This window comes from Chanodichthys erythropterus, chromosome 10, assembly GCF_024489055.1.
Source record: "Chanodichthys erythropterus isolate Z2021 chromosome 10, ASM2448905v1, whole genome shotgun sequence".
In the NCBI taxonomy this organism is placed as follows: Eukaryota; Metazoa; Chordata; class Actinopteri; order Cypriniformes; family Xenocyprididae; genus Chanodichthys; species Chanodichthys erythropterus.
This window is the reverse complement of record NC_090230.1, coordinates 33,354,606-33,374,788: the sequence shown is the minus strand read 5'-3', so window position 1 is coordinate 33,374,788 and position 20,183 is coordinate 33,354,606. Positions and strand designations below refer to the sequence as shown.

Genomic DNA, 20,183 nt, shown 5'->3' with positions numbered 1-20,183 from the left:
AGGTGTCCCCTGAATGTGTCTGTGAAGTTTCAGCTCAAAATACCCCATGGATTTTTTTAAATTAATTTAACTGCCTATTTTGGGGCATCATTAACTATGCACAGATTTTTTCAGCGTGGCCCCTTTAAGAGATGCGCTACCTCTGCCACGAGCTCTCGACTCTATATTCATCGCATAAACAAAGTTCACACAGCTAATATAACCCTCACATGGATATTTACAAGATGTTCGTCATGCATGCTTCGAATTATGTGAGTAAAGTATTTATTTAGATGGTTACGTTTGATTCTGTGTGAGTTTGAGGCTATGCTCTGTGGCTAAAGCTAACATTACAGACTGTTGGAGAGATTTATAAAGAATGAAGTTGTGTTTATGCATTATACAGACTGCAAGTGTCTAAAAATGAAAATAGCAACGGCTCTTGTCTCTGTGAATACAGTAAGAAACGATGGTAACTTTAACAACATTTAACAGTACATTAGCAACACGCTAACGAAACATTTAGAAAGACAATTTACAAATATCACTAAAAATATCATGATATCATGGATCATGTCAGTTATTATTGCTCCATCTGCCATTTTTCGCTGTTGTTCTCGCTTGCTTACCTCGTCTGATGATTCAGCTGTGCACAGATCCAGACGTGAATACTGCCTTTCCTTGTCTAATGCGTCGAACAGGGGCTGGCATTATGCAAATATTGGGGGCGGAGCCCCCGACTGTTACGCAACAGTCGGTGTTATGTTGAGATCCGAGTGTTTTCCGGAAGTCTTTTAAATAAATGAGATTTATATAAGAAGGAGGAAACAATGGAGTTTGAAACTCACTGTATGTCATTTCCATGTACTGAACTCTTGTTATTTAACCATGCCAAGATAAATTAAATTTTTCATTTGAGGGCACCTTTAACCTTTTCAAACTTTATGAATGATTATTTAATAGAAGGTTCAATTGGTGTGAGTAAGGAATTGGAAGCAAGCAGAGTACAACATCTGCTGTTAAAAACTAAGCTCAGAATCGATTCGAGAGAGAATCGCGATGCATTCGGAAAATCTCAGAATCGATCCAGAATCATTTCTCGATTCGCGATTCAATGATTTATTGTCCCATTATTAGATGGGATGTGAGCGACAAATAATGTTTAGTGAAGTTTTGTTCACGCATCAACTGAAAACAGTGTAGACTAAAAGATCTTGGTTCATCAAAATGAAGATTGTTTGAGATCGCTATTATCAAGCTGACATGTTTATGTACTGATACAGTCAAAAACACACCATCGGAGCAGTGCTAATTAAACGTCATTATTTTGGTCAATGGTTTTGGCCCTGTTTCAGTTGAAATCGAAAATGCATTTTTGACCAAATATTTTCGGTTGCCAAAATTTCTGTGCAGCACTCAGGGTGCACGGGTTTCCGCAATAACAATGTACTAAAAATTAGGGCTGCACGATATATTGCATGTGATTGTCACGCGCATTTCGTCAGTAAAACCGGTTCCCTGATTACCGCTAAATCGCCATCACCTGCTTTCAAATGGAGCGGCATTTAATAGACAGAGCTGTAGTTCACTGACAAGCCACGCAATATCGCGTTCATTATCGAAGGCGATTCATCTGTGATATGAACGCGATATTGCGTGGCTTTTCAGTGATCTACGGCTCTGTCTATTAAATGCCGCTGCATTTGAAAGCAGGTGATGGCAATTTAGCGGCAATCAGGGAACCGGCTTTATTGATGAAATGCGCGTGACAATCTCATGCGATATATCGTGCAGCCCTACTAAAAATGGAAACGTTTTTCCTTTATGTTTTCCGTGTACAGAAAACAACATTGTCAAAGCGATTCCCATTCACACGGATCAGCGAAAATGACTAAAACTGTAAAACTGTATTATGCTGCCAGGCCAGTAGATGGCAATGTAACTTTGTAAAGAAACACTATGCGCCTATACACATAAAGAATATTGGCCAATATATCGATATCAGACTTTGACTCCCTAATATCGGCATCAGCCCCCCAAAAACCCCTATCGGTCAGGCTCTAAATTAAACGTCATTATTTTAGTCAATGATTTCGGCCCTCAGTTGAAAACGAAAATGCATTTTTGACCAAATATTTTCGGTTGCCGAAATTTCTGTGTATCACTCAGGATGTGTTTACGCAACAACAATGTACTAAAAATGGAAATGATTTTCCTTTGTGTTTTTCGTGTACAGACGACATTTTTAAAACAATCCTCATTCACACAAATCCACGAAAACGTCTAAAAAAGCTGTATTATGCTGCCAGGACAATAGATGGCGATGTCACTTTGTAAAGAAACACTACGCACCTATAGACTAAACACGTAATACACATGCGCATGACGTCACCATTTTCACAAACGTACGTTTTTGTGGATTACAAGGAGATAATAATGGTATCGTTTTCAAAAGATTGTGCTTTCAGGCCACATAAACGCCACTGTCGTGTAAATGAACGGCCAAAACGCATAAAAAGTTTGAAATTTTTTAGTTAAAAACGATGTTGTGTAAATGCCCCCTAAAATTCAACTTTACAGTTGCAAAAACTGACCATGGTATAAAAGCAATAGTAAACTCTGCATTTCTACTTTTTTTTACTATGCCTACTGAACAGAAGAGATCACTGCTCACAGATGATGTATGTTTAAGGAGCTCACGTTCCCACACTGCCGGTACCCGGTGGCGAAATATCTATCAAAGCTGAACTCGCAGAGGGAACACAGGTACGGCCTTACCAGGGAAAAATCCCCCATTGTGTGTGACCTCTGATGTCAGTGTCGTAATTCAAATCCCAAAAGCCCAACGGGAGGAGAGGTGAATATGACAAACCGCAAACTCGCTGCTGAGTCCAAAGGGTCCCGGCACGAACACGGCCAGGAAAGATCCTCCTAAAACATGCCTTCCACATTCCTGCCATATCACTCTTCCCGATAAGACATTTGTGCTGGTCAGGGTGGGAATGTTAAAATAACAGGGAAGAGTGAAATGAATAGATAGGAAATGTATTTCCTTGTGTTGAGAAATGCTGCTTGGCATCGGCAACTTTCCCGCTTACTGTAGATAAAAATGATACAATAGAAGGGCAAAGCTTTTCTGTGCTGGGAGAGAAACTTAAGCCGCCACATTATATATAATGCCCACGTCTTTTTATTTTCATCGGATAGTAATGTTGATAACAAACCCACAACAGATTAGTGTGCACATGCATTATCAAATGTACCCTATAATAACAGCCCTATATTGAGTGGCATTTGGAAAAAGTTAAAGCCGTGTAATGCATTTTAAATCCAAACACACAGAGAAATAGGTAACACACACACACTATATATATATAGAGTGTGTATATATATATATATATACAGCTATGGAAAAAATTAAGAGACCCCACTCCAAGTTCAGAAATCAATGTTAAGTGGTCTCTTAATTTTTCCCATAGCTGTATATATATATATATATATATATATATATATACACTCTAAAAAATGCTGGGTTGTTTCAACCCAAGTTTGGGTCAAAAATGGACAAACCCAACCATTGGGTTAAATTTTTAAATGCATTTTTTAACCCAAATTTGGGTTGAAACAACCCAGCATATTTTAGAGTGTAGTAAAATTATACATACTGCATTTTGCAATAGTAGTATGATTAATGTGTTAGTATGGCATTCTTTCTGAACACAGTCTTTGTTCATAATTGCAGATTTGGAAGTAAATAAAAAGAGCACCAGCATAGATCTAATAAATTAAGATTAATCTGTGGTGGTAAACAGCCTTTTGCATCAATTTCAGACTGTCAGGAAGACAGATGAGCTAATGAAGAATGAGACTGAGATTGTAAAGGTTTGTTTACTGAAATCAGAAAGTGAAGCGCAGCAGGCGACGTGTGTCTGATAACACAAGCTAATCAAATGAAAGCCTGATTGTGGCATTATGTCCAAAAGCACACAAAGAAGATTACCTCATTAACACAATCCGACTCAAGTCCACCTACAAAAACACACAACCTGGAAAACATGCACAATGTGCTCAAAAAACATTTGCACTTTTTCAAATGCTCTCCCACCATCCAGTTTTGTTTACATTTCATTTAGCAAATTCTTTTTCTTTCTTTCATGTGATTTGGGGGTGAAATATGATCCGGACAAGTTCTTGACAGGTTTCTTCAGACCCATCCTCGTATGTGACTGATAATGGCAGCGTGAGAGATTCTGAAGGTTTGATCATTTAAGGCATTCTTTGAAACAATTAACTCCCTCTGACATGCCCTGCTGTCCCCATAGTAACGGGGTCACTACATTAACGAGACCTGACCATCTGCTGTTGCCGGCTGTATGGGTGTGGCAGTGACTCAGTGTGTGTGTGTGTGTGTGTGTGTGTGTGTGTGTGTGTGGTGCCGACATCCCCATCAGCAGATGTTCCTTCACTCCTCCAGGGACCAGAAAGAGCCTAAATGGATGAATCTGACGAAACCTGTCAGGAGCATGTCCAGGTCACATTTCACCCCAAACTCAAGAGAAAGAAAAAAATAAATCCTATTTTGGGACATTCTAAAACGCTTAACGTGAAAAAGGCTTAACGTGGCTTAATGTACTAAGACAGTGATTTTAACAGACCAAACTTACTAAATATCATTATAATAAAGTATACTATGTGCAAAAAATCAGATGAGCCCAAAATATGATCTTAACGCGTTTTATAACACGTTAAGCTAAGTTTGGTCTGTTAAAATCACTGTCTTAGTACATTAAGCCACGTTAAGCTCTTTCTTATAATGGTTTTCTATGGGAGAAAAAAGCTTAACGTGTTATAAAACGCGTTAAGATAGAATGTCCCCATATTTTGCATAAAAATATGAAGCCTTTTTTCATGACAATTAAACACATTAAGCCCAAAATTCTTGGAGGAAGAACCATGAGATAATATTTTGAGAAAAAAATCTTTCTCTTCAAACTCAAGATAAAGAAATTATATTATTTGCTTAAAGAAAATAAAGCCTTTTTTAAAAATATTTTTGCATAAATAAAATTGAGAATTTTTCATGACAATTAAACATGTTAGGAATTCTTTGCGAAAGAATCGTGGGAAAAATTCTTTGCGAAAGAATCTTGGGAAATTTCTTTCGCAAAAAATTCAAGAGAAAAAATAAATTGTTTTGCATAAAAAAGAAGCATTTTGATGACAATTTAACACATTAAACCCAAAATTCTTTGAACTCAAGAATCTTGAGAAAAATAATTTGCATAAAAATGAAGTCTTTTGACCAAAACTAAACTCAATAAAATTTACCCTTCAGTTTCCCCATTATGTGATAGATGTAAGAGCTTAGATGGCACGCATGCTCATACTTTGGTTTTGGCCTGAGATTTCTGAGTTTTGGAAGAATATTTTTCAGTGGTATTCAAATGTTTTTGGAGAAAATATCAGTCCAGACTCTGAATTAGCTTTGCTTGGGTGTTCTGACCCTACACTAGCATTAACACATTCTCAGCAATTGTCTCTTATGTTCGGTATGGTGGTAGCTAAAAGGGTGATTTTGCTGGAGTGGAAGTCCACTTTACAGCCCAGTTTTCATAAATGGTTGGCAGAGATGGTTGCTGCCCTCAAGCTTGAAAAGATTTGCTTTTCCAGGATCGATGCTTCTAAACAATTTTATATAATCTGGGGCCCCCTCCTTAGGTATCATTTTAAGAGTTAAATTTGCTTGAGCATTCATATAAATGGACAGCTTCACTGATGTATTTCTTCACTCCATGTTTTGTATGTTTGATTACGTATGTTTTTGTTTGAGGTGGTTATTTTTCATTTTATCTGGTGCCTGTTCGTGGGGGGTGGTGGGGGGTTCTCTTTTGTTTGTGTCTTTTTTTTTAAGTTTTTTTTTGTGTATTGTATAATTTTGTATACATTGAGACTTTCATCTGTTTTATGTTAATATAAAAACTGTTATAAATAAAATAATATAAAAAAGTATTTTCATGACAATTTAACACACATTAAGTCTAACATTCATTAAGAATATTTAGAAAATTATTTGAGAAAAAATATTGACAAAATTATTTGAAAAATAATCTCTCTTCAAACTCAAAAGAAAGAAAGAAGAAATTATATTTTGTATAAAGAAAATTAAACCATTTTCGTGACAATTAAACACAGTAAGCCCAAAATTTTGATGGACAATGTGAAAAAATGTATTATTTTAATCGTGAAAGTAACTATATAATGGAAGTATTTGTTGTACTTCCTTAAATTTATTATTAATTTAATTTAAAAAAAAAATTATTAAACTCTTGAAAATGATCCAGGATAATGAGAATGACCAAAAAAACCTTAAAAGATTATTTTGTTTTACATGTCATTTAATTCCATTGAGATTCACTGAAAGCTCTGCTTTGAGAAGTCACAACAGATACAAAGTGGGATGTGAGTATGTTTCAATGATTAAACACAACAGAAATGCCACTTCTCTTCTGGTTTTTGCTGTAAACGGTCCAGATGTCTGAAACCCCCCGTACGGTGGTGGCACAGACCCTCCCAGTTTCCATAGTTACTCAAAAATAAAGACAAAGATGCGACACACGGAGCAGCACTGGGGTACGCCTGCACTTTCAACACAACACCGGCTCTGAGGCGGCTCTTTGACAAGCTCGGTCTTGAGTCACACTGGAAACACTGTATTGTTAACCAGCAATTTTACAAGCGGTTAACATTCTTCTGTGAATGCAAACAATAAGTAGGTTAAAAAACAGGATCCTCTAAATGACGCAACATGGTATAGAAGGTAATGGTACTTTGATATACACTAATGGTTGCAAAAGGGGGTTTTGCAGTGATGCCAGTTTTGGTTCCACCAAAGAACCTTTCAGTGAACGGTTATTAAAAGAACCATTTTTTCCTTAGTGTGAAGAACATTTTATTCTAAACAATCTAAAGCACCTTTTCCCCCCTATAAAGAGCCTTTTGTGGAATGGAAAGGTTCCATAGATGTTAAAGGTTCTTCAATGAACCATCAATGCCAATTGAAAACCTTTATGTTTGATACAGAATGTATTAACATGGTACTCCAAGGATAGTATTGTCAAGTCAAATGTATTAGAGATCTGTGAAATAATTGCCATTGTACAAGGTATTTCAATGCAATCGTTTCCAAAAACCATGAACACAAGGGGGGGGGAATCAAACCACATGGAAAACAAAATCATGTTCTCAACACATTCAAAATCTCCCACAATGACTAGAGGAAACACACAGTACATTCCAGCCTTTGCAATCAAAGGCTGAGGAACTTGCACACAAACACACCAAACACTGATAACACGCACTTTGAGCTCCAAACCAAACACATTAACCAAAGTTGAAAGATGAAGCAAAATTAAATGCAACTCAAACAGGAAATGTGAATAAATAAAACCGACACACTAGTTTACTTGGAAGAAACTGACAGGAGAGCAAAATCACAACTGAGATTGCATGTCCGACACAGCAGCGAGATTAAATGGAGACTTCTGCAGGAGTTTCTGCTAAGTAAAACACCACAGTAATCTCAAAAGTCTCACATTTGCCAAGATCCCAAAATTTGCAAACTAAAGTCAGAGATCTCAATCTGAACTCAAACAATCCTTATTAAATGCTCTTAGCTGCTGCCTTTCATTTTATTTAGAACGTAAAGGCCTGTTCACACCAAGAAGGATAACTATAAATATATCTATAATGATAACATTATTAGCGTCCACACCAGGCGACAATATCGTTCTGTTAATTCTTTTGTTATCTGCCCGGTGGCGTCAATTCACCAAAAGCCAAGGTATGACGAACTCCGAAGTGTGTGCGGTGCATATAAAGATGAAACACATATAGTTTTGATCATGACCCAGCAAATTAGATAGCTATAGACCACTGTTAAGAATGAAGGACTTTTCAAGGACTTCACACAACCTTTTCCAGCACTTCAAAGCTCAAAAGTTTGAATATTATACAATTTAAATATTATTTTTAATCTGTCTAAGATTGTCCCCATTTGAAAAACTAAAAGTTTCACGATATAGGAAAAGTAACATTTGGTGAAAAACAAACACTTTAGAATTTAAAAAAGACATATAATTACCACTATAACCAGTAGATGGTGGCAGAGAAGCACTTGTTGGCTCATTAGCCTTTTCCACTCCTTCATATATATTTGTTCACACATTTTGTTTTTGAATTTATTTGTAGAGATTATCAAATCCCTATTATAACATTAAAAATCTATTTTTTTTTATATTTTTTGTCACTTTTTGTAATGAAGTGTTAAAGGTCCCGTTCTTCGTGATCCCATGTTTCAAACGTTAGTTAGTGTGTAATGTTGTTGTTAGAGAATAAATAAAATCTGTAAAATTTTAAAGCTCAAAGTTCAATGCCAAGCGATATATTTTATTAAACAGAAGTCGCCTACATCGAACGGCCAGTTTGGACTACATCCCTCTACTTCCTTCTTTAATGATGTCACTAAAACAGTTTTTTGACTAACCTCCACCCACAGGAATACACAAAAAAGGGGGCGTGGTCTTGTTGCGCTCCCACGGAGAAGAGCAAGAGTTGCGTTTGTAGAGTGTGTTTGTCGCCATGTCGTCGAAACGGTGTTATTTTCATCCCGCAGTCCAATCACCTTTGTTTGGCCTTCCCAGGGACGCTGTATTAGAGATCAATTGTTACAATTTATGTTTAACTCGGTTCCCGAAAATTATAATTGTGGTATCCTTACTGCAATAGTTAATGTTGGACTGCAGTGCACATAATGGCCACAAGAGGGGACTATGTTTATGTATATGGCTGTTTTCCGTACGAGGTACTCTTCTGAGTGAGTGCTAACGTTGTACATTTTCTGTCGCTGCTTGTGGAAATTAAAGAGTTCAGTCTCTCGGGAATTATTGTCTTTTGTGTTCATTCGGCACAACACCACAATAATCCACATGTAAAACTATGTGCAGCACACGTTATGGTAAGAGGCGTGACCTTTCCGGGCAAGGAGCGCTAAGCTGCTGCCGAATCACAACACAGGAACCGCTGGCACAATCAGAACTCGTTATGTATTTCTGAAGGAGGGACTTCATAGAACAAGGAAGTCATCAGCCCGTTTTTATGACAGTGGAAACAGCGGTATACAGATAAGTAAATTATATGAAAAATACTGTGTTTTTTTTCACGCGAAACATGAACACATGTTATATTGCACACTATAAACACAATCAAAGCTTCAAAAAACCACGGAAAACGGGACCTTTAAGTATATATTTATAGGAAAGGTCAAGTTCTCATTAAAAAACGAAAACTTTTCTTCACAGACAGTGACACAAATACACAGACAGCGACTAAAGAGTGCGAAAACTCAATGAATCTGACTAAACTTCACAATAAATCTTTTATTTAAATTGTGTCTTCACTTTGTTTGTTATAATGAGAGGATTTGTGCGTGTATAAAAATTAGTAAACGTGTTTAACATAGACACAGTTTCGAGAGAAACTGAGCGGATTCTCACTACCAGTAACTTAAACACCCCTGATTGGTTGTTATTTTCAATGACTGTGATTGGCTACAATACTTAACACATCTGAAGCACAATTAAACTTACATGATACGAATATAACAACCAGGGGTGCGTCTCCCGAAAGCATCGTTGGTGAACTATGGTCGTAAGTTCCATTGAACTCTATAGGTAACGACGGAACTTATGACGATAGTTCGCTTTGGGAAACGAACCCCAGATCGCTTTAATTTACTTGCTTTTCACTTTTATTAAATAATTATAAATTATATGTTACAAGTAGTAATATAGCTCCATTAATCATGCATTAAAAATATATTACTTTGCATTGACCTGACCAGGCAGCCCAGGTATGACAACCACCACACCCTGTGCCATACCCAATTGACACCCCTTCGTCTGCTGCTTTAAATTCTCAAACTCTTTAAAGTCAGGATGGATTCTGATTGACTCTCAATGTTTTTATCATTCATCAACTAGGAAAAAAATCTTCTGAAAGTGATTCCAATGATATTGATTCTCTGTGCCGTTATCATTGTAGTTGTGGTGTGGACTGATATTCTTTTACATTTAAAATGATTTTTAGAACTATATCTTTATCGTTATCATTATAGTTATCGTCCTTGGTATGAACAAGCCTTAAATGTACTAAATTAAACAGAGAACAGAGAAGTAGGTTTCGTAGTTCTTTAATACTGAAAGACAGAAGAAATACATGACATTTCCCAACTACTGGATTTGAGTTTATGATTCTAGTATTCTAGTCTACAGATCAAGAAATAGAATATTCGATGTTTCTCTGGGAACCAAAACCCAGAAACCACATCTCTGTGGAGCTCTGCGCTTTGGGAAAGTTTTAGCACGGCAGACGGATTTAAAATTAGACTCCAGCATCAGTAATAATTCATATGCATGAGGCTTGTTGAAATACACTTGAGACTGTCGCTGGAAATTTCAGCTTGATGACGGATGAGCATTTCTGAAAGCCTTTGTTGAGCGCTTGAATTCGACATCGGAAGAAACTTACCAGGGCCATTACCAAACTAAAGACTGATGCAGGTAGTTTTCACTGTGACACGATTCGCTGCTCAGAATAACCCGCAGCCAAGCAGTTGATCTGGAAAGACTCTTGTCAAAGATGAAACGTTTGAATAAAGCATAAAAGAATAACAAACCAACCTTATTATTTTAGACTGCCTTCTAGAATTCCAAGCTCATCTCAAACGAAGCGTTGATGTAAATTTGATGAGCACCTCAATCAGCACAATCAACTAAATCATTAGCGTTCTGATTGCTGACGGTGGTTCATTTAAGGGTGTTTCTACAGTGAATCACGCCGCATGCTCACTTTGAAGGAATGTGTCTGTAGTGATCAGTGTTGATTCTGCGTTTGACAGGAGAGATTACGACCCTCATTGTGACTAAAGAAAGCAGAGATTATTCCCATTTCTTTTCTCGCTCCTTCAAATGCCTGTTAAATCCTCTGACCTCAGCTGACACACAAACACTGCTGACACCCAATCCGCAGATGGTTTTCGCATTTCTGCACCAATTTGGAACCAAATTGGCAGAATTCTGTAGAAATGAAGTGGATTTAAATGTTTAAAAAGTAGGACTGAGAAACCTACACTCTTACTGGTGGCTGAAATCACAATCAAACTCAACAAAATATCTAACAAACAAACAAACAAAGATATGCAGAACTGAATTGCATTCATGATGCTCTGACAGTAGAGCATTGCACTAGCAATGCCGAAGGTCATGGGTTCAATTCCCAGGGAATGCACGAACTGATCCAACGTATAGCTTGAATGCAATGCAAGATGCTTTGAATACAAGCAATCTGTCAAATGCATAATTGTAAATTGTGAATTACAGACAATCCAATTCTGTTTATGTGGAGTTTTGCATGCAAAGATTCTGACTATCAATAATCCATTAGTAGTCTGACGTCCTTATAAGTGAAACACTGACGCTTTCAAAACATTGATCTGTTTGTTTGAGCAGCCCGACATGTTGGCTTCAGTTTTGGGCGGGACTATCTGTTTGATTGACCAATTCTATTTAGCGCAGAAATGACAAAACAAAACAGTCCACCTGAATGAATCTAAATTGAATTAATCCAAATGAGCAAATCTAAAATATGTGCCCATGCATCAGGTTTATGAAGGACGATTTTAATTCTTAAAAGCAATGTTTAGGCAACCCCTATGAGATTAAGTGTGTTTCAACCGAACACCTAGATACTAATTGTTTTTAATGACTGCTTTCACCCAATTACCTGTGAGATTTCTCAGTGGAATGTGGTATGACAGGCTCATGGGACGCAATGGACAAAGAAAATCAGGTTCTCTCTGGCACACTTGTATTCACTAAGGAAAAAGTATCATAAGTAATTCCATAGGTTTGTTTTGAATACCATGTGGTATTCCTGATATCCACTGTAATAATAATTTAAAAAAACATTGAAAAATGCCATATAATTTTTCAAATGAATGGCTGCAGAGAATATTCTGTGTGAATTCCTTTCTTGAATGAGATGTTGGCAGAGCCAATAAAACATCTCTGGGCTGTCAGGGATTTCAGAGTTCAGGTTTGGAGTCTGTCTGTGCCTGTCTCCGAAACACCCATAAACCTAAGCACTACATCACACAAACACACACACGTGTACATGTACACACAGAAACATGAACACACATAATCCCAGAAACACTAATATGTAATATCTAAATGAAGACAGATTTCTATTTCTCATATAATAGGGTCATTCTGTGGCAACTCAACCAGGCTCAAATTTTGTTCATATTTTTTCTGAAGAAAGACAATCATAAATAGTGATGAAAGCCAAAATATTAAATGCAATAGATAAATATTTACTGTGTAATCCACTATTTTGTAGAGAGGGGTCAAAATGACAATTTTCACCTAAAACAAATTACAGGGGGGAGAAAAATGACATTAGAAAGATGGCAGCAATATAATTTTATTTTTACACATAGTTATTATTAGTAAATGATGTTGTCTTTAGCAATCCTTATTGCATTATATACCGACAGTGACAGTTCAAAAATGGGGAGAAGCACTTTTATTCCACACAAAGTTGGCATGTCTGTAACTCAGGAAGCATTAAAGATATCTCAATGCCCTTTTAGATTCTGTTTCTTAAACTTTTCTTTTGTTCTGTTCATTTTTAAGGCCCTATACAGTTTATTTCCAGAAATATGCAAATGTGCAAATTGTCAAAATTTTCCCATTTTCATTTCATGTCGTTGACTGTGCATACAGCTGATACTTATTGTACTGAAAGGGGAATGTCTGAAGAACAAATAATGTTCAGAAATAATGTTAAAAAGTGAATGTGTGTACAAATTTACAACAAATTTACTCATGGAGCCACACTGGGATCCCCATATATCTGCGATTGAACCATATATAGCCTTTAAATTGAAGATACCAAAAAGGAAAGTTTCAAAATCTAAAAGGATATTAAGATATCTTTAATACTTCTTGAGTTACAGGTATGCAAAAAAAGTGTTTTTTTCCCATTTTTGAACTGTCACTGTTGGCATATAACACAAGAAAGATTGATAAAGTAAACAGATTTAACTAATAGACCTACCGATCTCTGTGTAAAAATAAAATAATGATGCTGCCATCTTTCTAAAGTCCTTTTTACACCCCTTTAATTTGGCTCCAAATCTCAGTAAATACTCATCCATGGCATTTAATATTTTTGCTTTCATCACTATTGATGTTTGTCTTTCTTTAGAAAAAATAGGAACAGAATAAACAATTTAAGCCAAGGAAGTTTCCGAAAATTTGGTTGATTTGACACGGAATGATCCAAAGGCCAAAAATGTTCAAAAGTTTGGAGTCAGTGAGATCTTTGATGAAATAAATCAATACTTTTATTCAGCAAGGACACATGAAAAGTGACAGAAAATGCATTTATAATGTTACAAAAGATTTATATTTCAAATAAATGCTGTTCTTTTGAACTTTCTATTCATCAAAGAATCCTGAAAAAATTACTTTCCACAAAAATATGAAGCAGCACAACTGATTTTAACACTGATAATAATCAGAAATGTTAGTTGAGCAGCAAATCATCATATTAGAATGATTTCTGAAGGATCATGTGACACTGAAGACTGGATTAACGATGCTGAAAATTCTGAAATAAATGACATTTTAAAATATATTCAAATAGAAAACAGTTCTTTTAAATTGTAATAATATTTTCAATATAACTGTATTTCTGATCAAATAAATTCAGCTTGGGTGAGCATAAGAGACTTCTTTATAACTTTATAATGCATTAATTGCTTTTCCAATTGAAGAAATTTGTCAGAGATTTAGTTTACCATGGGGAAAAGCTGATGCACAAAATCACTCTCTATATGAGCTGCAAATACATGACGCTCTCTAGTCTGTGGTTTATTTCTGTCTCGCATGGCACATTGTCATTACGAGATGAGCACCAGATAATGGGCTTAAAAGGTCAGACTGCACAAAAAATAAAAACATTCAATAATTTCATTCTGTCCTCTTCTGGACTGTATAATTAGCTGATTGGACTCGTGATGATTATGAACATGAGCTGTGAAATGTGTTTGCAGGTGAATAAGTAAAATAAAACACACTCAGTTAGGATAACACTGAGACACAAGCCCATTTAGGAATCCCATTAAACGCAACGATGAGGGATTTGATCCAGGGCTCGCATTAGTCTAACTCAAATCCATCCAGAGGAAATCTGCTCATCTTATCACAGGGTTCCTCTGCCTTTGTCTGGAATGGCCGGCACACTCCCAAACGCCACACAACCCCCTCCACCCGCGCTGACAAGGGTGGGTGTGGAAGACGAGGGTACTGGAACCAGCAACACACAGAGTAAATCCTAATACACATTCCCCCTGCCTTTCACTTTCTCTGACTGTCGCTCCCCATACATAAGAGTACAATGGTATTACTAGGCTTTTGGACACTAACATGTTGGTAATACCATGGCATTCTTTGAAATCCCTTGGATACACACTTATATTATATAATATATATACACTATATTAGCATAGAGAAATATATATTTATGTTTTATTGCGGTTGTACCAAATGACCTGATGTTTTGGGACATGCGTATGAGCAAGTGAAAACATACATTTTTTAAATAGTTAAGAGAGAGTTATTTATTTTGCTTCACGACCATGTGGTTCTTTGCAGGTGCCTAAATGATGTCACATCCTGTCACATGATATAGACCGCATGACTTGATCCAAAATGGTCCCTTTATATTGGTTACTCCCAATGACATCAATGAAATTAATTTTTCCGGACATTCTTTCTCATAACAAAGCGACACCTTCTACACATAATTTTAATACCATTTTGCGCTATGTTGATATATGATGTTATAAACTCATGCCAGAATAAAAAAAATATATACATTTATTACTTTTTAAGATATTTTAATCACTAATAAAATGCCTGTATTGGCCTTTGGACGGTTAAACCGAATGACCTTTTGACACTTCAAAATCTTTAAAATACCTTTATATGTAGCAAAATATAATTAGTACAATTCTAGTTGTACTACCTTACATACTTTGGATGTCATATCATTTTTTTTATTATTATTATTAATCAAAAAAATTATGCATCATGTCATTGACATATATATATATATATATATATATATATATATATATATATATATATATATATATATATATATATATATATATATATATATATATGACCTTTTCCAAGTAATTTCCATAAATATATTTCTCTGTGTTTATATAAGGGGGAAAAATACTGTTTTTAATTTTTTTAAATGTAAAACATAAATTAAAAGGCAGCACAACAAATACTACCATGACATATACAATTTAAAGTATTTATATTACAGTTTTTTCCCATTACAATAAGGAGAATTTGGTGTTTTAAATGTTTAATTGTCATTAAAATAAACACTTTCTTAATTCCTTCTTTTCATTTTAGAGTGAAATCTGACCCAGAGATTCACTCAAATATGTGACATCATCAATAAACTACAAGTACATTTAAATACTCAGGCCTATTTTGATGCCCTGTAGCTTTATACTGAACCCTTAAACTTCACAATGAACAGCTTTTATTAATCTTCTCGTGTTGAAAAGTGCCAAAGGACTTTATTGTTTAGAAAGCACAGCCATTCTCTCACAGGAAACACAATGGAGGAAATCTCGCACTGGTCAGAGCCTAAATAAACTATTCTCTTTGTCAAGACATTTCCAAATGTCAGGAGAGCATCACCTCGACAGAAGCACGGCCTTGCTACTCTGAGCTGCTGTCTTTGTTTTGCAATGATGGAAACATGTGAGCTGTTCTGTTCCTCACGCACAACTACACACACCGCCGTCTGGGTCAGCTCAATGAGGCCTTTGTGTCGTGAGTGTGCGTGAACCGGTGAAGCATCTGAGCACACAAGCAAATGTGTGGCTTTGTAAGCGCTTCCTAACAAATAAAACACTTAAATGCAAAAACACTATTTTTATTGCTCATATTTAGTGTTTAGTGCATGTGAACACACCAACCACTATTAAAGTTCAGCATGTGTGTCATTCTGCAGTGTTTGTGCTTCTACTTTACTAACTGATCAGATGAAGCTTTTTCACCTGCTGGACCGTAAAACAGGTGAAAAAAATCCCACAGATGCACACTGTAAAAAAAAACCCACCTAGGACCCCCATAGCAACAACACTCTAGCTTAATTTGTGGTATTAAAGGGGACCTATTATGCAAAATTCACTTTTGTAAGGTGTTTGAACACAGATGTGTGTAAACAACCAGACTATAATGGTAAAAATCCACCCACTCCTTCTTCTATAATCCTCATAAATCATAAACAGATTTCCCCCTACTCTTACGTAAGCCCCGCTATAAGTCTATAATATATAATATATCTGTAATATAAGTCTAAGGTGTCCCCTGAATGTGTCTGTGAAGTTTCAGCTCAAATACCCCATAGATTTTTTTTTTATTAATTTTTTTAACTGCCTATTTTGGGGCATCATTAACTATGCACAGATTCAGGTTGCGGCCCCTTTAATTGCCCCCTCCCGAGCTCTCAACTTTATCATTGCATAAACAAAGTTCACACAGCTAATATAACCCTCAAAATGGATCTTTACAAAGTGTTCGTCATGGATGCTGCATGTATGCGTCGGATCATGTGAGTATAGTATTTATTTGGATGTTTACATTTGATTCTGAATGAGTTTGATAGTGCTTCGTGGCTAAAGCTAACATTACACACTGTTGGAGAGATTTATAAAGAATGAAGTTGTGTTTATGAATTATACAGACTGCAAGTGTTTAATAATGAAAATAGCGACGGCTCTTGTCTCCGTGAATACAGTAAGAAACGATGGTAATTTTAACCACATTTAACAGTACATTAGCAACATGCTAACGAAACATTTAGAAAGACAATTTACAAATATCACTAAAAATATCATGATATCATGGATCATGTCAGTTATTATCGCTCCATCTGCCATTTTTCGCTATTGTTCTTGCTTGCTTACCTAGTCTGATGATTCAGCTGTGCACAGATCCAGACGTTAATACTGGCTGCCCTTGTCTAATGCCTTGAACATGAGCTGGCATATGCAAATATTGGGGTCATACATATAAATGATCCCGACTGTTACGTAACAGTCTGTGTTATGTTGAGATTCACCTGTTCTTCGGAGTTCTTTTAAACAAATGAGATTTATATAAGAAGGAAGAAACAATGGTGTTTGAGACTCACTGTATGTCATTTCCATGTACTGAACTCTTGTTATTCAACTATGCCAAGATAAATTAAATTTTTAATTCTAGGGCACCTTTAATAATGATGAAGAACTGCAATATTGTGAGTGTGGCAGTGATAGAGATGATAATCAAAACCAAACAGATGTTTTGTGAGTTTTTGGCAGAGTATCCGAGGCACGAGCTGTACAGGCTCCGCCCTCTTCTGGATAGGGGGTGGGGAGCAGCAGCTCATTTGCATTTAAAGACACATTCACGAAAACATAATGATTTTCATTGCACTCAAAAATGGGCATTTACAACATGGTATAATAATGATCTGATTTTGAGCTGAAACCTCACAGACACATTAAAGTTAAGCTTAAAGTTAAAGTTTTGCACTTCTTATATTGTATGTGAAAATATTAAAATATAATTTGTATTTTTTTGTAAATGTCTTGATGGAGGGAGACAGAGCGTCACGCTCTAACATGCAACTGGACACTTTCATCAACTTTTATCTCAGACGTTCCTGTGGTTTGCAATGTCCATGACCTACATGCCTGGCAACATGCAACAAACTAACACAAACTAACACTGTTGTTTTTACCTCCTCACTGTAGATAGATATCAGCTAAAAGCTACAAAAACATGTTCAAACTCAAAATACTGCTCATTTTTCAATGTTATGTATGGTCCATTAAAGACTTGCTAAAGATCCTCCTGCTCTGCTGTCCATTAACAATTTAGAGCAAACGGCAATATGATATCTGATGTTACTCTGTTCAGAGAGTCAAACGTGCTGTAAAAGAGCAGTAATATACAACTTCCACCCATTTGTCCTGTATTAACTGGTTGAAATAAATGAGACTAGCTTATCAAACCTTCAACCATTATGCATTGCCAGGCAAAATAAAGTGAAATACGATCTAGAAGTTAGGAAAAAGTAATAGAAAGAAATAGGGATTAATGCATGAATCAGAAGTACTGTGGCACATGCATGTCCAAAATATGGTGAAACAATGGTGAACTAAGCAATCATGATACTTCTCAGTTCACTTACAGGCTTAATATTTAATAATTAACTGCTATGTATTTAATAATATTTAATGTATAGTACTGCATATCAACATTTATGCATTTAACATTTGACAAAACCATCAGCCATATAATTAGGCCGTTCTCATTGTGTTTAACCAGATCATCTGGTTACTGTAATCTGGTTAACAGTGTGCTGATCTCATGGGTTCTGGGTGTGGACCTCAACAATATGTACAGAACATTAAATATGGGCACAGAATCATCTAATTTCATCACATGTTGCTTTGGAAACTACTACTATTATTTAACTACCATATATGAATAGAATAACCATACTTTATTATATAAATTTCCATTATATTACTGTACTGCAAATATCTATCTATCTATCTATCTATCTATCTATCTATCTATCTATCTATCTATCTATCTATCTATCTATCTATCTATCTATCTATCTATCTATCTATCTATCTATCCAGTGGCTCCCTGGATCAGTATCATTTCAGCATATATAAGTCCTTATGAAAGCATCTCCTACCTTTATTCCCTGCTGTTGAGTGGTTAAGATGAGCTTGGACTCATCCAGCAGCAGAACCTCACAGTAAAACTCCTCTTGAACTGAACAGAAACAACTCATCTTGAACTAGACAGAAGATCCCAACTGAGCAGCCTGTAGAAACCTCTCTTCTGCCGGAATGTTACAATCCATCAGGAGGAGATGTCAGCTCGTGTCCTCCTTTGTTAGCTACATATTATCCTCTTCATTCTTCACGCACATGATGTTTGCACCATCCAAATGTCCCATGTGAACTCATATGATGAATAAAGTCTATGCGTAAAGGCTCATCGCGCTGATGAAAGTGAATCCCGAACCTTTCGACACGTTTTTGGTCTGGAGATGACTTTAGCTGGTGCTGTCGGGCTGGACTGATCAAAGTGTCCCATCAAAACCTCCTGATTCACCGAACGTGCTTCACTTGGATTCATGCTGTGTGTTGCCAAGCAGCCCGAGCGGCTGTTCATGTGTGACTCCTCCCTCCCTCCCGCACACACACACACACACACACACACACACACACACACACACACACACACACACACACACACACACACACACACACACACACACACACACACACACACACACACACACACACACACAGTGAGCGGGACTGTCCTGCCACCTGTTGGAAACTCAGAGCATCCTCTCATTTCATTATGCTGTTAGTGATCTTTCTTTCTTTCTTTCTTTCTTTCTTTCTTTCTTTCTTTCTTTCTTTCTTTCTTTCTTTCTTTCTTTCTTTCTTTCTTTCTTTCTTTCTTTCTTTCTTTCTTTCTTTCTTTCTTTCTTTCTTTCTTTAATATGATTATTAATCATATTAATAATGTAAATAATGTAAAATTATGTAGGCTAAATAAATAAATGTGAAAATATAAATAAAATATTATTATATTATAAGGAGTAGGCCTAATTATTTAAAAAATAAATCATGTTAAATATGAAGTAATGTAAAATAAAATAATAATTTAATACATTTAAGATTTAATTTTTTTTTACGAAAATTACTCATATCATAAATTATTCTTCTAGCTTGTTTACAAAAATATTTACTTTCTTTCTTTCTTTCTTTCTTTCTTTCTTTCTTTCTTTCTTTCTTTCTTTCTTTCTTTCTTTCTTTCTTTCTTTCTTTCTTTCTTTCTTTCTTTCGATTAATAATTATTGTTATAATCGAATAATTTAATAAACAAATAATGTTACATATTAAATAATGTACAATTATTTTATATTATATTTATAATGTATTAAATCAAAAAATGTTTTACATA

General features: G+C 35.8%; 1 protein-coding gene across 3 annotated transcripts in view; it reads right to left on the bottom strand.

Moving 5' to 3' along the window:
• Positions 1-19,338, bottom strand: part of epb41l4a (erythrocyte membrane protein band 4.1 like 4A) — a 59,222-nt gene extending 39,884 nt beyond the window's left edge. For 2 of the 3 annotated variants that reach the window (XM_067397385.1, XM_067397387.1), the window contains exon 1: positions 18,895-19,338. In XM_067397385.1, the coding sequence (XP_067253486.1) occupies positions 18,895-18,993 (99 nt within the window). In that variant the 5' untranslated portion in view covers positions 18,994-19,338. Of the gene's footprint in view, positions 1-2,757; positions 2,834-18,894 lie in introns of those variants that run through there. The other variant, XM_067397386.1, reaches the window with a different exon arrangement.
• Between the last annotated feature and the right edge of the window lie 845 nt (positions 19,339-20,183).